General features: G+C 36.3%; 1 protein-coding gene across 1 annotated transcript in view; it reads left to right on the top strand.

Moving 5' to 3' along the window:
• CATSPERE (catsper channel auxiliary subunit epsilon) overlaps nucleotides 1-15,320 on the top strand; it is a 270,064-nt gene that overhangs the window by 75,948 nt on the left and 178,796 nt on the right. The window contains exon 7 of the mRNA XM_058309404.1: nucleotides 11,992-12,069. Within this exon, the coding sequence (XP_058165387.1) occupies nucleotides 11,992-12,069 (78 nt within the window). The remainder of the gene's footprint in view (nucleotides 1-11,991; nucleotides 12,070-15,320) is intronic.

Raw genomic sequence — 15,320 nt, 5'->3', positions numbered from 1 at the left:
ACTCAATCCTGGGGACCTCCAATGTGGAGGAGAGGTACCCTGTCACTTGTGCTACCTCAGGTCCTGATTTCTGTCATGTCATGCCTTAATTCTCCCCTGCATCTCTCTTGTTGTGTCATCATCTTGCTCCGTTGCTTGCTGTGTGGGCCTTGTTTGCTGCACAGGCTTGGCTTGCTGTGTGTGCACACCTCTACCAGAAGGTCCCAAGGATCAAACCCAGGTCCTCCCATATGGTAGATGGAAGCCCAATTGCTTGAGGCACAACTGCTTCCCCCTTTTCACCCTTTTAACAAAGTCCTATGAGGTGCAAGTATGTTTAATTTTGAGGAGGTTCCTTTTATCTATTTTTTCTTTTGTTGCACATGCTTTGGATATAAGGTCCAAGAAACTAGCACCTACTATAAGGTCTTAAAGATGTTGCCCTACATTTTTTTCTAGTAGTTTTATGGTCCTGGCTTTTATATTTAGGTCTTTGATCATTTTGAGTTGATTCTTGTATAGGGAGTGAGATAGGGGTCCTCTTTCATTCTTTTGGTTATAGATATCCAGTTGTCCCAGCACCAATTGTTGAAGAGACAGTTTTGTCCCATTAACATTGACTTAGTAGGTTTGTCAAAAAACAATTGACTGTATAGGTGCAGATTTATTTCTGGGCTCCCACTTCTATTCTTCTGATTGATGTGTCTATCTTTATGCCAGTACCATGCTGGGGTTTTGGTGCATTTTTTGTTTGTTTGTTTTGTTTTTGCTTTTAATATTTTATTTTATTTTTTTATTTCTCTCCCCTCCCCCCCCCCCACCCAGTTGTCTGCTCTCCATGTCCATTCACTGTGTGTTCAGGACCATGCTGTTTTGACCACTGTAGCTTTGTAATATGTTTCAAGGTCAGGCAGTGAAATTCCTCCCACATCAGTCTTCTTTTTTAGAATGCTTTTGGCTATTCAGGTGTACTTTCCCTTCCAAATGAATTTGGTAATTGCCTTTTCTAATTCTGTAAAGTAAGCTGTTGGGATTTTGATTGGTATTGCACTGAATCTATAAATCAGTTTGGATATAATTGATATCTTCACAATATTTATTCTTCCAATCCATGAACATGGAATGTCTTTCAATTTGTGTAGGGCTTTTAAATTTTCTTTTAGCATTGCTTTGTAGTTTTCTGCATATAGATCCTGTATTTCTTTGGTTAAATTATTTCCTAGGTATTTGAGTCTTTTTGTTGCTATTGAAAATGGAATTTTCCCCCTGATTCTCCCCTCAGATTGTTTGGTACTAGTGTACAAATACATTACTGTTTTTTGCATTTTGATCTTGTATCCTCCCACTTTGTTGAACTCATTTATTACCTCAAGTAGCTTTGTCATGGATACTTCAGCATTTTCTAAGTACAGGATCATATCATCTGCAAACAGTGAAAGTTTTACTCCCTCTTTTCCTATTTGGATGCCTTTAATGTTTTTTCTTGTCTACTTGCCCTAGCTAGAACTTCTAGGGCAATATTGAATAACAATGGTGACAGTGGGCATCCTTGTCTTGTTCCTGATCTTAGAGGAAAAGTTTTCAATCTTTCCCCATTGCGTTCAATGTTGGCTGTGGGTTTTTCAGTTATGCCTTTTATCATATTGAGAAATTTTCCTTCTATTTCTATCTTTTGGAGTGTTTTAATCAAAAAAGGATGCCTTTCCTGTGTCAATTGAGATGATCATGTTTTTTTTTTTCACTTCAATTTGTTAATGTGGTATATTATGTTGATTGATTTTCTTATGTTGAACCAGCCTTGCATACCAGGAATAAATCCCCACTTGATCATGAAGTATAGGTTTTTTGATATGCTGTTGGGTTTGATTTGCAAGTATTTTGTTGAGAATTTTTGCATCTCTGTTCATTAGAGAGATTGGTCTGTAATTTTCTTTATTTGTAGTATCTTTATCTGGCTTTACTATTAGGGTGATGTTGGCTTCATAAAATGTGTTGGGTAATTTTTCCTCCTCTTAAATTTTTTTGAAGAGTTAAACAGGATTGGTGTTAATTCTTTTCGAAATGCTTGGTAGAATTCACCTGTGAAGCCATCTGGTCCTAGACTTTTCTTTGCTGGGAGATATTTGATGATGGATTCAATCTCCTTAAGTAAGATAAGTTTGGTAAGTTCTTGTAGCTCCAGTGTAGGCTGGTTGTGCATTTGTAGGAATTTGTCCATTTCATCTAGGTTGTCTAGTTTGTTGGCATAAAGTTCCTCTTAATATTCTCTTGTGATCCTTTTTATTTCTGCGGAGTCAGTTGTAACTTCCCACCTTTCATTTCTTGTTATATTTATTTGCATCTTCTCTTTTTTTTTTTTTTTTCGTTAGTCTAGCTAGGGGATTGTCAATTTTATTGATATTCTCAAAGAACCAACCTTTGGTTTTGTTGATTTTCTCTATTGTTTTTTTGTTCTCAATTTCATTTATTTCTGCTCTAACCTTCATTATTTCTTTCCTTCCACTTGCTTTGGAATTCATTTGCTATTCTTTTTCTAGTTTCTATAGTTGTTCAGTTAAATCTTTGAGTTTAGCTCTTTCTTCTTATTTTTTTTAAAGATTTATTTTTGTTTATTTCTCTCCCCTCCCTCCCCATTGTTTACTCTCTGTGTCCACTCATTGCGTGTTCTTCTGTGTCCACTTGCACCCTTGGTGGCACCAGGAAACTGCATCTCTTTTTTGTTGCATCATCTTGTTGTGTCAGTTCTCCATGTATGTGGCACCACTCCTGGGCTGTCTGTGCTTTTTTTCACGCAGGCAGCTCTCCTTGCAGGGCTCACTCCTTGCACGTGGGTACCCCTATGCGGCAGCTCTGCACGTGGGCCAGCTCACCACATGGGTCAGGAGTCCCTGGCTATTGAACCCTGGACCCTCTCATATGGTAGGCAGATGCTCTATCAGTTGAACCACGTCCACTTCCCTCTTCTTTTTTAATACAGGCATTTAAGTCTATAAATTTCCCTCTCAAGACTACCTTTGTTGTATCCCATAAGTTTTGATAAGTTATTTTCTCATTTTCATGTCTCAGTATTTTTACTGATTTCACTTGCAATTTCTTCTTTGATCCCTGATTATTAGGTGTGTGTTGTTAAGTGTCCACACCTTAGTGAATTTCCAAGTGATTTTTCACAAGCTTGTCAAACCCACCCAGCTGGGGCAAAACAGTCTATTCAACAAATGGTGCTGGCAGAACTGGATATCCAAGCCAAAAGAAAGAAAGAAGACTGCTATCTAACATCTGATACAAAAATTAACTCAAAATGGATCAAAGATCTAAATATAAAAGCAGGTACCATAAAGTACTATAAGAAAATGAAGGGAAACATCTTCAAGACCTGATGGTAAGTGGTGGATTCTTAAACCTTACACTGAAAGCACAAGCAATGAAAGAAATCATGGATAAATGGGACCTCCTCAACTTAAACACTTCTGTGATTCAGAGGACTTTATCAAGAAGGTGAAAAGGCAGCCCATTCAATGGGAGAAAATATTTGGAAACCACATATCCAATAAGGGTTTGATTTCCATTCTATATAAAGAGGTCATACAACTCAACAATAAAAGAGTAAACAATCTAATTCAAAAATGGCAAAAGATTTAAATAGACCATTCTCCAAAGAAGAAATACAAATGGCCAAAAATAACATGAAAAAATGTTCCATATCACTAGCTATTACAGAAATGCAAATAAAAACAACAATGAGATATCTGTCAAGAAATAGGAATACTCCTTCACTGTTGGTGGGATTGTAAAATGGAGCAGCCTTTGTAGAAGACAGTTTGGCTTCCTCAGGAAGCTAAATATAAAATTTGCATATGATCCAGCAATTCCTCTACTAGGAATATATCCAGAAGAGCTAAAAACTATGACATGAACAGACATCTGCACACCTATGTTCATAGTGGTATTATTCACAATTGCCAAAAGATGGAAACAACCCAAGCATCCATCAACCAATGAATGGATAAACTAAATATGGTGTGTGTGTGTGTGTGTGTGTGTGTGTGTGTGTGTGTGTGTGTGTGTGTGTATGATGGAATTCTATGCTGCAGTAAGAGTAAATGAAATTGGGACACATATGATAACATGGATGAACCTTGAAGGCATTATGCTAAGCAAAGTAAGCCAGACACAAAAGGCCAAATATTATAAGGTCTCATTATTATCAACTAAATATGAAGAAAAAATGCATGGAGTTAAAACCTAGAGTATCAGTTATTAGTAGATAAGAGGAAGTTGAGAACTACTGATGCTTAATGTATATAGAAGTTTTAATTAACTTGACTGTAAAAGTGTGGAAATGAATGGAGTTGATGGTAACACTTTATATTGAGTAGCAGCTAATTTATAAATGGGATTGTGACTAAAAGGATAGTCTGGGGAAGTAAATATCAATAGAAAGAAAGCTTGAGAATAATCTAGAGACTGAATAACCAGTGTACTCAGAGATAGCTGAGAATTGTGCAAGAGTGTTCTTTTATGAGCTAGAGCAAATGTACATCACTATGGCAGGGTGGTGGGAATGTGCAGAAGATGAGAAAAATACAACTGATGTGACCTAGGACTGTGGTTAACAGCAATACTGTATATTTTTGCATCATTGCCAAAGATGCACTGTGTTTATAATGAGGGGGTATGGAGAAAGTGTGCTAAATGTATGCTATGGACCATGGTTGGTGTGCCAAATGTGTGCTATGGAACATGGTTGGTGGTAAGTTCAGAACAAGGCAAAGGTATCCACTCTTACAATTCCTGTTAAACAACTATCAGAGGTTCTAGGCAGTGTACTAAGGCATATAAACAAATAAAAGAAATTCAGATTGGAAAACAGAAATAAAACTGTGTCTATTCACAGGTAACATGATCATTTACATAGAAAGTTCCAAAGAATCCACGAAAAAGCTACTAGACTAATAACAAGTGCTTTATTTTATTATCTGATAATCTGTAACAAATATTCCACCGTGGTGTGGTATGTTGGTGAAGGGGTGTTGTATGGGAATTATACACAAGTTCATGATTGTTTTATAAGTTTACAACCTTTATAATAAAAGTATATTTTAAAAAGAATAGGGTGGTGTGTTAGTCAGTCAAAGGGGTGCTAATGCAAAATTCCAGAAATCTGTTGGCTTTTATAACGGGTATTTATTTGAGGTAGAGCTTACAATTACCAGGCTATAAAGTGTAAATTACTTCCCTCACCAAAGTCTTTTGCCACATATTGGAGCAAGATGGCTGCCAATATCTGCAAGGGTTCAGGCTTCCTCTTCTTCTTAAGGCTCCGTGGTCCCAGCTTTTTCCCATATTAGCTGTAAGCTGGGATAAGTCTCATCTCTCTCCTGGGGCTCATTTCTCCCTGGGCTCAGCTGCTCTGCTCTCTCCACAGGGCCAGCTGTAAACTCTCAGGTTAACAACTCATTTCTCTTCCCAGGGCCTCTGCCATGTCTAATGGAACCTCCTCATGTGTCTGCTTCTCTGCATATTTACTTCCTAGGGCTCCAACTCCAAAACTCCCAGTTCAGTTCTCTGCCATGTCTTTCCTCTATGAGTCCCCACCCATCAGGGGAGCAGGGACGCAATGTCCTACTGATGTGGCCCAATCAAAGCCTTAATCATTATTTAATCAAGTAAGAATTAAACCTTTGAATTCAATAAAACCTAATATGCCCAGAGGAACAGACCAGCCTACAAACATAATACAATATCTATTTTGGATTTCACAAACAATATCAAACTGCCACAGGTGGGTTGGGGGTAAAATATACCAAATGTAAAATAGGGACTATAGTTAGTAGTAATATTTTGATGATGCTCTTGAATAGTTTGTAACAAATATTTCACTAAAATGCAGGGTGTTGGTGGAGGGGTGATGTATAGGGGACCCCTATATGATGTTATGCATGTTTATTTTGTAAGTTCACAACCTTTTTCTATACACTTATTGTTTATGCATGTTCATGTATGAATGATACACGTCAATAAAAAATATACTTTTAAAGAAAACAGAAGAGGAGAAAACATTTTCCAACTACTTTCTGAGTCCAGCATTACCCTGATATACAAATTTTTTAAAATCACAGGAAAACTGCAGACCAATATGTCTCAAAAACAGATATGCAATTATCCTAAACAAAATTATTGAAAATAATTCAAAACTATATAAACAATATCTTGAGCAGGTAGAATTTATTACAGAAATGCAAGGTAATATACATTGGGAAATCAGTATAATTCACCATATCAGTGAAAGTAAAAGTAAAAAAAGAAAAATCATATCATCTCAACAAATGCAGAAAAAACATTTAACAAAACTCATCCTACATCATGGCACTAAGAATGAAAGGAACCTCTTCATCCTGATAAATAACTTCTATGAAAAATTCTACAGTTAACATCATACTTAATGTTGAAAGACTGTATGGTTCTCCTTAAATTTAGAACAAGGCAAAGGTATCCACTCTTACAATTCCTATTAAACAACTATCAGAGGTCCTAGGCAGTGTAATAAGGAATGTAAACAAAATAAAAGAAATTCAGATTGGAAAACAGAAATAAAACTGTTTCTATTCACAGGTGACATGATCATTTACATAGAAGGTTCCAAAGAATCCATGAAAAAGCTACTAGACTAATCACAAGTGCTTTATTTTGCTAAAGCTGCTCAAAGCAGATGCCATAAAATGGATTGACTTTCAATGGGAATTGACTCACTTACAAGCTTACAGTTTTGAGGCTAAGAAAAATGTCCAAAACAAGGCATCATCAAGGCAATGCTTTCTTCCTAAAGACTGACTGCTGGTAATCCTGGAATCCTCTGTCACATGGCAAGACACATGGTGGCATCTGCTGGTGCCTCCCTTCTCTTCCGGGTTTGGTTGCTTTCACCTTCTTGCTTCCATGGCTTTCTCTTTCTTAGTCTGAATTTCAATCTCTTAAAAAGGACTCCAGTAAGAGGATTAAGATCCACCCTGAATAAGGTGGGTCACATCTTAAGAGCCTATTCACCAAAAGATCCTAATTACAATGGGTCCACACCCACAGGAATGGATTAAATTTAAGAATATACTTTTCTGGGGTCCACATAGCTTCAAACCATCACAATCAAGATTTTAGGATACACAGTCAAAAATACAAAAATCAGTTAATTAGAAAGTGAAAAAATTTTTTTAAAATGTAAAATATCACCCAAAACATGAAATGCTTAGGCATAATTTTTTTTTAGAAGAGTGATCCCTTTTTTTTTTAAGGAGGTAGTGGGAATTGAACCCGGGATCTTGTACATGGGAAGCAGGCACTCAACCACTGAGATACACCTGCTGTGTATTAGTTAGTCAAAGGGGTGCTGTTGCAAAATATGGTTTTCACAAAGGGTATTTATTTGGGGTAGAAGCTTACAGCTACCAGGCCATAAAGCCTAAGTTACTTCCATCACCAAAGTCTTTTGCCACATGTTGGAGCTGCCAATGTCTGCAAGGATTCAGGCTTCCTGGGTTCCTCTCTTCCTGGAGCTTGTTTCTGTCTCAGCTCAGCTACTCACCTCTCTCCACAAGGCCAGCTGTAGACTGTCGGGTGAACAGCTCACCTCTCTTCCCAGGGCCTCTGCCATGTCTCTATGCTTAATTCCCAGGCTCCAGCATTAAAACTCCAGCTAACTCCTGTGCCTTGTTATTTTCCTTGTGACTCCCCACCCACCAAGGGGGTGGAGATGCAACATCCTACTGACATGGCCCAAACGAAGCCTTAATCGTTATTTAATCAAATAAAAGTGAAACTTCTGAATCCAATATAATTTAATATGCATGGAGGGACAGACCAGTTTACAAACAAAATCCAATATCTATTTTTGGAATTCATAAACAATATAAAATTGCTCTGTGCTCCCAGTATAAATTTTAAAATATGCAATATTTGTTTACTGAAAACTATGCAATACCAATGAGAGAAACCCAAGAAGATCTAAACAAATGGAAAGGTAACCATATTCATGGATTGAAACACTTAGTATTGTTAGTATTATTATGATCTCAATTCTCTCTAAATTTTTTCTATAATTTGAACACAATCCTTTAAAAATTCCAGGAAGATATTTGTAAAAGTTGACAGGTTGATTCTAAAATTTGGATGAACTGCAAAGAAATTAGATTAGTCAAAAAATTTTGAAAGAGAGGAATAAAGTTGGAGGACTATATTACCGTATTTCAAATCATAAAAACAATCTACTGTAATCAAAACAATTCATATTGGCAAGAGGATAGACACATAGACCAATTGAATGGAATACAGCATCTAGAAATAAGCTTCACATATATATTGTCAATTTATTGAAAAAAGGCGAAGGCAATTCGATGGAAATAGAATAATCTTTGCAATGATTGTGCTAGAAAAATTGGACCTCCTAATGGGAAAAAAAAAAAACCTTAATACATACCTTGTACCATATTAAAAATAGTTAAAATGGATTATTTTCCTAAATTTAAAACGTAAAACTATAACATTTATTGTAGAAAATGTAGGATAAAGTCTTTGTGGCCTTGTATTAGGAAAAAGCTTCTGAGAAAAGGCACAAAGAACAAATCATAAAAGAAAAAAACTGATAACTTGAAATTAATCTAAGTTGAAAGCCCCTTCCCCTTGAAGGACACCATTAAGAAAATGAAGACACAAGCCACAACCTGGAATAAAATCCTTTAAAAACGCACTGTTCCAACACAACTCCTGAGGGCGTGGTTGGGGCTGCTGCACGAGCAAAGAACACGCCCAGCACTGCATCAGACATAAGCTTTATTTGGACTTACTTTCAGGAGAGAGTGTCCGGTGGCGGTAGTCCTTAAACTGAAAACAGTCCACAAGGAGACAGGAAAATCAGGGGTGAGATAAGGGGTTTCAGAACAAAGACATTTCATAGGTTATGAGAACAGAGTTCCTGCTAGGGTCCCGTGATGGCATGTAGCCCGAGAATGAAGTTTTAGTGCTCTGAGAAGATTATGGTTTACGATACCATCTCTCCATCCTTCCCCTTTGGGAAGGCTGTTAACCTTTAACTTAGGTCTGGGTAACGCAGGGGCCTACCTGCTGAGGGCCTGGGGGAGCCCGCGCCCTGGGCCCCCACACATCCTGATAAAGAACTGATATCCAGATAATATAAGCAATTCTCACAACTCAAGAAAAGAAATACATATATATTATATAAAGAGCACAAACATTTTGAACAAACCTGTCACCAAAGACAAAAAAAAAAAAGGCAAATACATGCATACAGATTTCTGATCATGGTGGAATTAAATTAGAAATTAGGTTTTAAAGATATCTGCAAAATCCCTAAGCATTTTGAAAGTAATACAAAGCAAACTGGAGTCAAGGAAAGCATATTTGCCAATAATGGCTAGACTCTACTGAGATGAGGGGAAACCTTTGAACTTTTGACAAACTGTGGACTGGCATGTCCAATTTGAATATGCAAGGGCCCCCCAAAAAGATAATTCTCTCCACTTGTCAGTCTCTCACATAAGAATTTTTCTGAGTAGAATATGCAAGAACTATACAACAAAAACTTGAGAGCTAAAGGAAAAGCATACTATGGCCTTGATAATTTTGTTCTACAATATAAAGGTATAATTTTTTCTAAGTTAATTTATAAATGTAATGCCATCTCAATAAATATACATTTTTTCCAGAACTAGATAAGATGTTTCTAGAGTTCCTATGGGAGAAAAAGTAAACAAGAGCATCTAGAAAACACTAAAAACAGTGGTAGGATACTGGCCAAACAAGTCATTAAAATATACTATCAAGCCTCAGTAATTAGACTGGAGACACTGCCTCTTGAGAAGGCAGACAAGATCAGAAACCCAGAAATAGATGAAAATACATATAGATCTTTACCAAATATTGAAGGTAGCATCTCAAATCTGTGGGTAAAAGATGGATTAGTCAATAAATGGTCTTGAAATATCTCAGTAGCCATCTGAAGAGAAAAGAGTTTGGAGCCATATCTCATACACCAGAATAAACTTGGAATGGGCTGAATGTTTAAATAAAAGCAGTGAATCCAATAATACCTAGAAGAAAACATGAAAGAATTTTTACAACTTCAGAATGGAGACCTTTCAAACTATCAAAAAATCTGGAAATCAAACCAAAGAAATGATCATTTGAACTCCATTAAACTAAAAGATAGCTAGAGAAATGATAGATAACATGGCAAAAAATAATCACAAAAAAACATAAAGTCAGAAGAATATGAAAAACTAGGGGCAAAATGCTAACAATTAAATCAATATAAATGTCAATCTTAATACATACAAACTTCAACAAATCAACAAAAGACTAACAGCCCAATAGAAAACTGGGCAAAGGAAATGAACTCACAGGTCAGAGGAAAGGAAATACAAGTGGTACTTCCACATAGGGAAAGATGCTCAACTGATCTCGTGATAAGACAAATGCCGGTGAAAACTGTACCAAAGCACCAGCATTCCCTTCAGACCAAAATACCCAAATGTAAGACAAGACACCATGTTGAGAAGGTTCTGAGAAAATAAATCTCATACACTGCAGTGAGAGAGCGTATATTAGTGCAACCACTATGGAAGGCAGTTTAGCAATATTTGTAAAATTTACAAGTGCACAGACCCTGTGACTCAGTAATCCCACTTTTAGGAATGAGTCCTACAAATATATTAAAAAGCGCAAACGATGCATGTACAAGATGAGTCATTTTGGCGGCAGACTTGGCCCGGTTAGGGCGTCTGTCTACCACATGGGAGATTCGCGGTTCAAACCCCGAGCCTCCTTGACCCGTGTGGAGCTGGCTCACGTGCAGTGCTGATGTGCGCAAGGAGTACCCTGCCACGCAGGGGTGTCCCCCACGTAGGGGAGCCCCACACGCAAGGAGTGTACCCCGTAAGGAGAGCCACCCAGCGCCGAAAGAAAGTGCAGCCTGCCCAGGAATGGTGCTGCACACACGAGAGCTGACAAAACAAGATGATGCAACTAAAAGAAACAGATTCCCGTGCTGCTGACAGCAACAGAAGTGGACAAAGAAGAAAAGACACAGCAAATAGACACACAGAGAACAGCCAAGGGGTGGGGGGGAGGGAGGGGAGAGAAATAAATTTTAAAATCTTAAAAAAAAAAAATTAGTCATTTTAACTTTAACAGTAATGGCAAAATACTGGAAACAAATGTTTATCAGTAGGATGCTAGTTAAATTATGGTTGCTTCATAATTTGGAATACTATGCAGCTGTAAAATGAATGAGGATATGTAAAATCTCTGTGATATAAAATTCAGCATAGAAATAAGATTTAGAAGAAATGTGTTTGGCATGCTAGCATTTGTATAAAAGGCAGAAGAAAATAATGTATCTTTATTGGCTTACATAGTGATGAAATTTTCATAGATATAAAAAAGATTTTTTTAAACCCATAGTTACCTGCAGGTTGTGGGTGGGCTTATGGTAACTGATGGAGTAATGGAGTACAGGGTGGGAGGAACAATTTTCACTGTATTTTTAATAAAATTTGTTTTTAGCTATGTGAATAAACTATATATTCCAAAACTTAAACAAGAAAGAGAAAAATTAGATGTATGTCTTTTGAGACGGCCATGGTATATCAAGTATCAAAAGCAAGTTACAAATAACATGCACAGAATGATTTTATTTTTCAAAAAGTATATGTGTATGCGAGTATAGCTATACATATTTATATGAGTGTACAGTAGAGAAAGATATATAAGCATTCATATGAAGTTACTTCAGGGGTGTAAAGGGATATTATTAACTTTTCCTTCACATGTCTATGGACTGTTTCAGTTGTTTAAAACAACCCATATTACTTTTGATTTTTAAAAACAGGATAATCAATATTTTGAAAATAAAAATGCAAAATGTTTTATGTTTATGTTTTTTCATAGCTAAAATGGAACTTGTACAACATGTAAAGAAATACAAACACATGTTTTATTTTCTAGCTTATAGTTACATGGATATATGATCCAGAAAATGCAGATTGGAATGAGGTGAAGAGGCGTGCAGATACACCTTCACTAGTAAGTGGAAACATGATCTTTATTGTCATATATAAAATAATATCTTACCTTTCTTTTTCTTAGGGCAGTGCTTAATTTATAATAGATACAATTTTAACCTGCCCAGAGCTAACTAAAAATATTTTATTATCCATTTAAATTGAGTTCAGCTCTTACAGTGATTTTGAATTTGTGCACCATCTTTATAATTATAAAACTTTCTTTAAAATTCTTATTGAGTATGCTCAGTATTTTCTATAAACCTCATTATTTAAAGCATTCATTAAAGTGCTTTAAACATATTCCTTGACTTTTTTATCTCGATGCCATCCCTCAAAAAATCTGTCTAGCTCCTTATTGAAGCCTTTATCATGTGGGGAATAATGGATTCACTAAAGATGTAACAAAGTGAATAAGTAAAACCTTTCTTTTAGGGGAGTGCATGTAACTCAGTAGTTGAGCCCCTGCTTCCTACGGTACAAGGTACTGGGTTCAATCCCAGATACCTCATAAAAAAAAGAAAAAAGTTCCATTTGCTACAAATTTACTGTTTTCAAGATTTAAGTTCTGTTACAGTTAAAATGTATTGAAGAGAAACGTAAAATAAGCAGTTAGCTGCCTGTTAGTTTCTCATGAAGCTGCTTCCATCTTAGTGAGTCAAATTCTTTCTGATTTTTAATATGCATGTTATCATGACTCACGGTAACCAAATTCACAAGAAATGAACTGATAAAACAGAATGACAACTAATTCAATTATTTTATTTGTTAGTCGACTTAAGACGGAATAAAATTAACTAATGGTAATTAAACACTTGACACTTGACACATCCATCACTCTTAAACTCTAATCTTTTAAAGTGAAAATATATACATTTTTACCTGACTTAGTCCATGCATACCTCCTCTTGTGCTGTTTTAAAATAGTTCTATATTGATTTGTGCCCACGTCCTTTCCTCAGAACCCTCCCATGGCTCTCGAGTGCAAACCGCATAGCCGCTAGGGCTTGGACTCTGGCTTTCTGGCCATCCCCTCGCCCCTGGGCTCCCCTGCCTCCAGCAGCACTTCCGCTGCCTCCCTGCAAACACCTGCCGCTCCCTCGTTTCCTTGCTGGCGCTCTGCCTCCACTCGGTTCCCTTCCTGTGGTCCAGTTAACATCTACTCGTCTTCAGGTCTCGAGAAGCCTGCCATGACCAAATCAGGATTTTTTCACACGAGCAGTTGGAAGTGGTTATTTTGATGCTACATTTGATGCAACACCAATAAAATATCTATAGCAAAATGTAGATTGTCTGTTCTTTATAAGCCAGGAAGGTGCCTGACAGTCAAACTCTAATTCTATCCATGACTCTTCATTCTTCATTCTCTTCCTTAACTGTCTCTGACTTTGACCTTCAAATAATCCCTTCTGCTTACCTGCATTTATTCCATCTTGGACCCTTGACCCATCTCTGGCTCCCATCCCATTCACGCCCTCTTTGAGGCACCCCTTTTCCCAGCACCCACACAAGGGGCAGGAGGGCCAACAGGGGGGTGAGGTTCAGAGATGGGGTACAGATATCTGTGTTACATAATTTGGTTTAAGCAATATTAAAACATTCATGGCTTTATTTTGTTTGGGGGCTTTCCCCTTTATTACCATTTAAATTATGAAGTATAACGTCATACAGAAAAGGAATAAGAGCTAAATATACCGTTTAATGAATAATTATAAAGTGAATAACCATATAACTACCATCTAGATCAAGAAATAAATCATTGACAATAGCCCAGAAAGCCCCTCTTGTGCATGCAGGAGCATAATTTCTCTCTCCACCCAAGAAGTGCCTGAATGGACGTAATCTCCTTCTCCTAGAGGTAACAATTATTCTGGATTGTTGGTAATAATTTTTTCACTTTTCATTTTAGCTTACCACATGCATTCCTAAAGCAGTATAGTTTTGTGTTGTTTTTTAAAAAACTTTATATAAATGATATCATGCTGTATATACAGATTGTGTGTTGTTTTCTTTGTTCAATATTACATATGTAAGATTTATTCATATTGAATATACCTAAAGGTGATTTGTTTTCATTACTGTATGGTATTCTATTGTATGAATATCCCACAAATTACTGATCAGGTCTACTGTTCATGGATATTTGGTTTGTTTAAAGTTTACAGACTTTGAAGTTGTGAGCATTTTTGTGTACAAATGTCTCTAGAAAATATGCCTTGGGAGTAAAATAGCTGTTATGTATATCTCCAAATTTACTGGATAATGAAAACTGTTTTTCAGAATTGCGGGACCAATTTATCCTTCTACGAGTTGTACATGATAGTTCTTTCTGGTATAGACAGATCAAAAAATTTTTGCCAGTAGAGTGGATATATAGTGGAATCTCATGGTGGTATTAATTTATATTTCCATAATTGTTAATGGAGTTTAGCACGCTTTCATTTGCTTGCTATATATTTACTTATCTTTCACCAATATTTTGTAGTTTCCAATGTGCACCTCTTTTACATCCTTGGTTAAGACTATTCCTAGGTATTTCATTCTTTTAGATGCTATTGTAAATGTAATATAAATTGTTTCCTTAATTTCAATTTTGGATTGTTCATTGCTGGTGTATAAAAACAACTCATTTTTGTGTTTTAAATATGTACCCTGCAACTTTGCTGGATTTGTTATTAGCTCTACTAGCTTTCTTGTGGATTCTTTGGTATTTTTTACATGTAGGTACATGTCATCTGCAACTAGAGATCGTTTTACTACTTCCTTTTCAATTAGGAAAGCTTTATTTCTTTTTCTAACCCGATTGTTCTGACTAGAACTTCCAGCATAACACTGAATAGCAATAGTGAAGGTAGGCATCCTCTTCTTGTTCTTAACCTTAGAAGAAAAGCTTTCAGTCTTTCACCATTGAATGTCATGTTAGCTGTGAGTTTTTCATAAATGCTGTTTGTCATGTTGAGGAAGTTTTCTTGTATAACTACTTTTAAGTGTGTTATCATGAAAATGTGCAATATTCTGTCAAATGCATTTTCTGCATCAATTGATATGATTATATATTTTTTCCCTTGTTCTCTTGATATGGTGTATTACACTGATAGATTTTCCTATGTTGAAACACCTTTGCTTCCCTGTGGTAATTCCCACTTGGTTATGGTATATAATTCTTGCAATGTACTATTGGATTTAGTTTGATAATATTTGTTGAGGATTCTTGCATTGGTTGTCATAAAGGATATTGGTCTATACTTTTCATTTCTTATCATGTATGTCCTT

The sequence above is a fragment of the Dasypus novemcinctus genome, chromosome 13 (assembly GCF_030445035.2).
Source record: "Dasypus novemcinctus isolate mDasNov1 chromosome 13, mDasNov1.1.hap2, whole genome shotgun sequence".
Lineage (NCBI taxonomy): Eukaryota > Metazoa > Chordata > Mammalia > Cingulata > Dasypodidae > Dasypus > Dasypus novemcinctus.
Note: the sequence above shows the minus strand (reverse complement) of the source record. Positions and strands in the feature narration are given on the sequence as shown.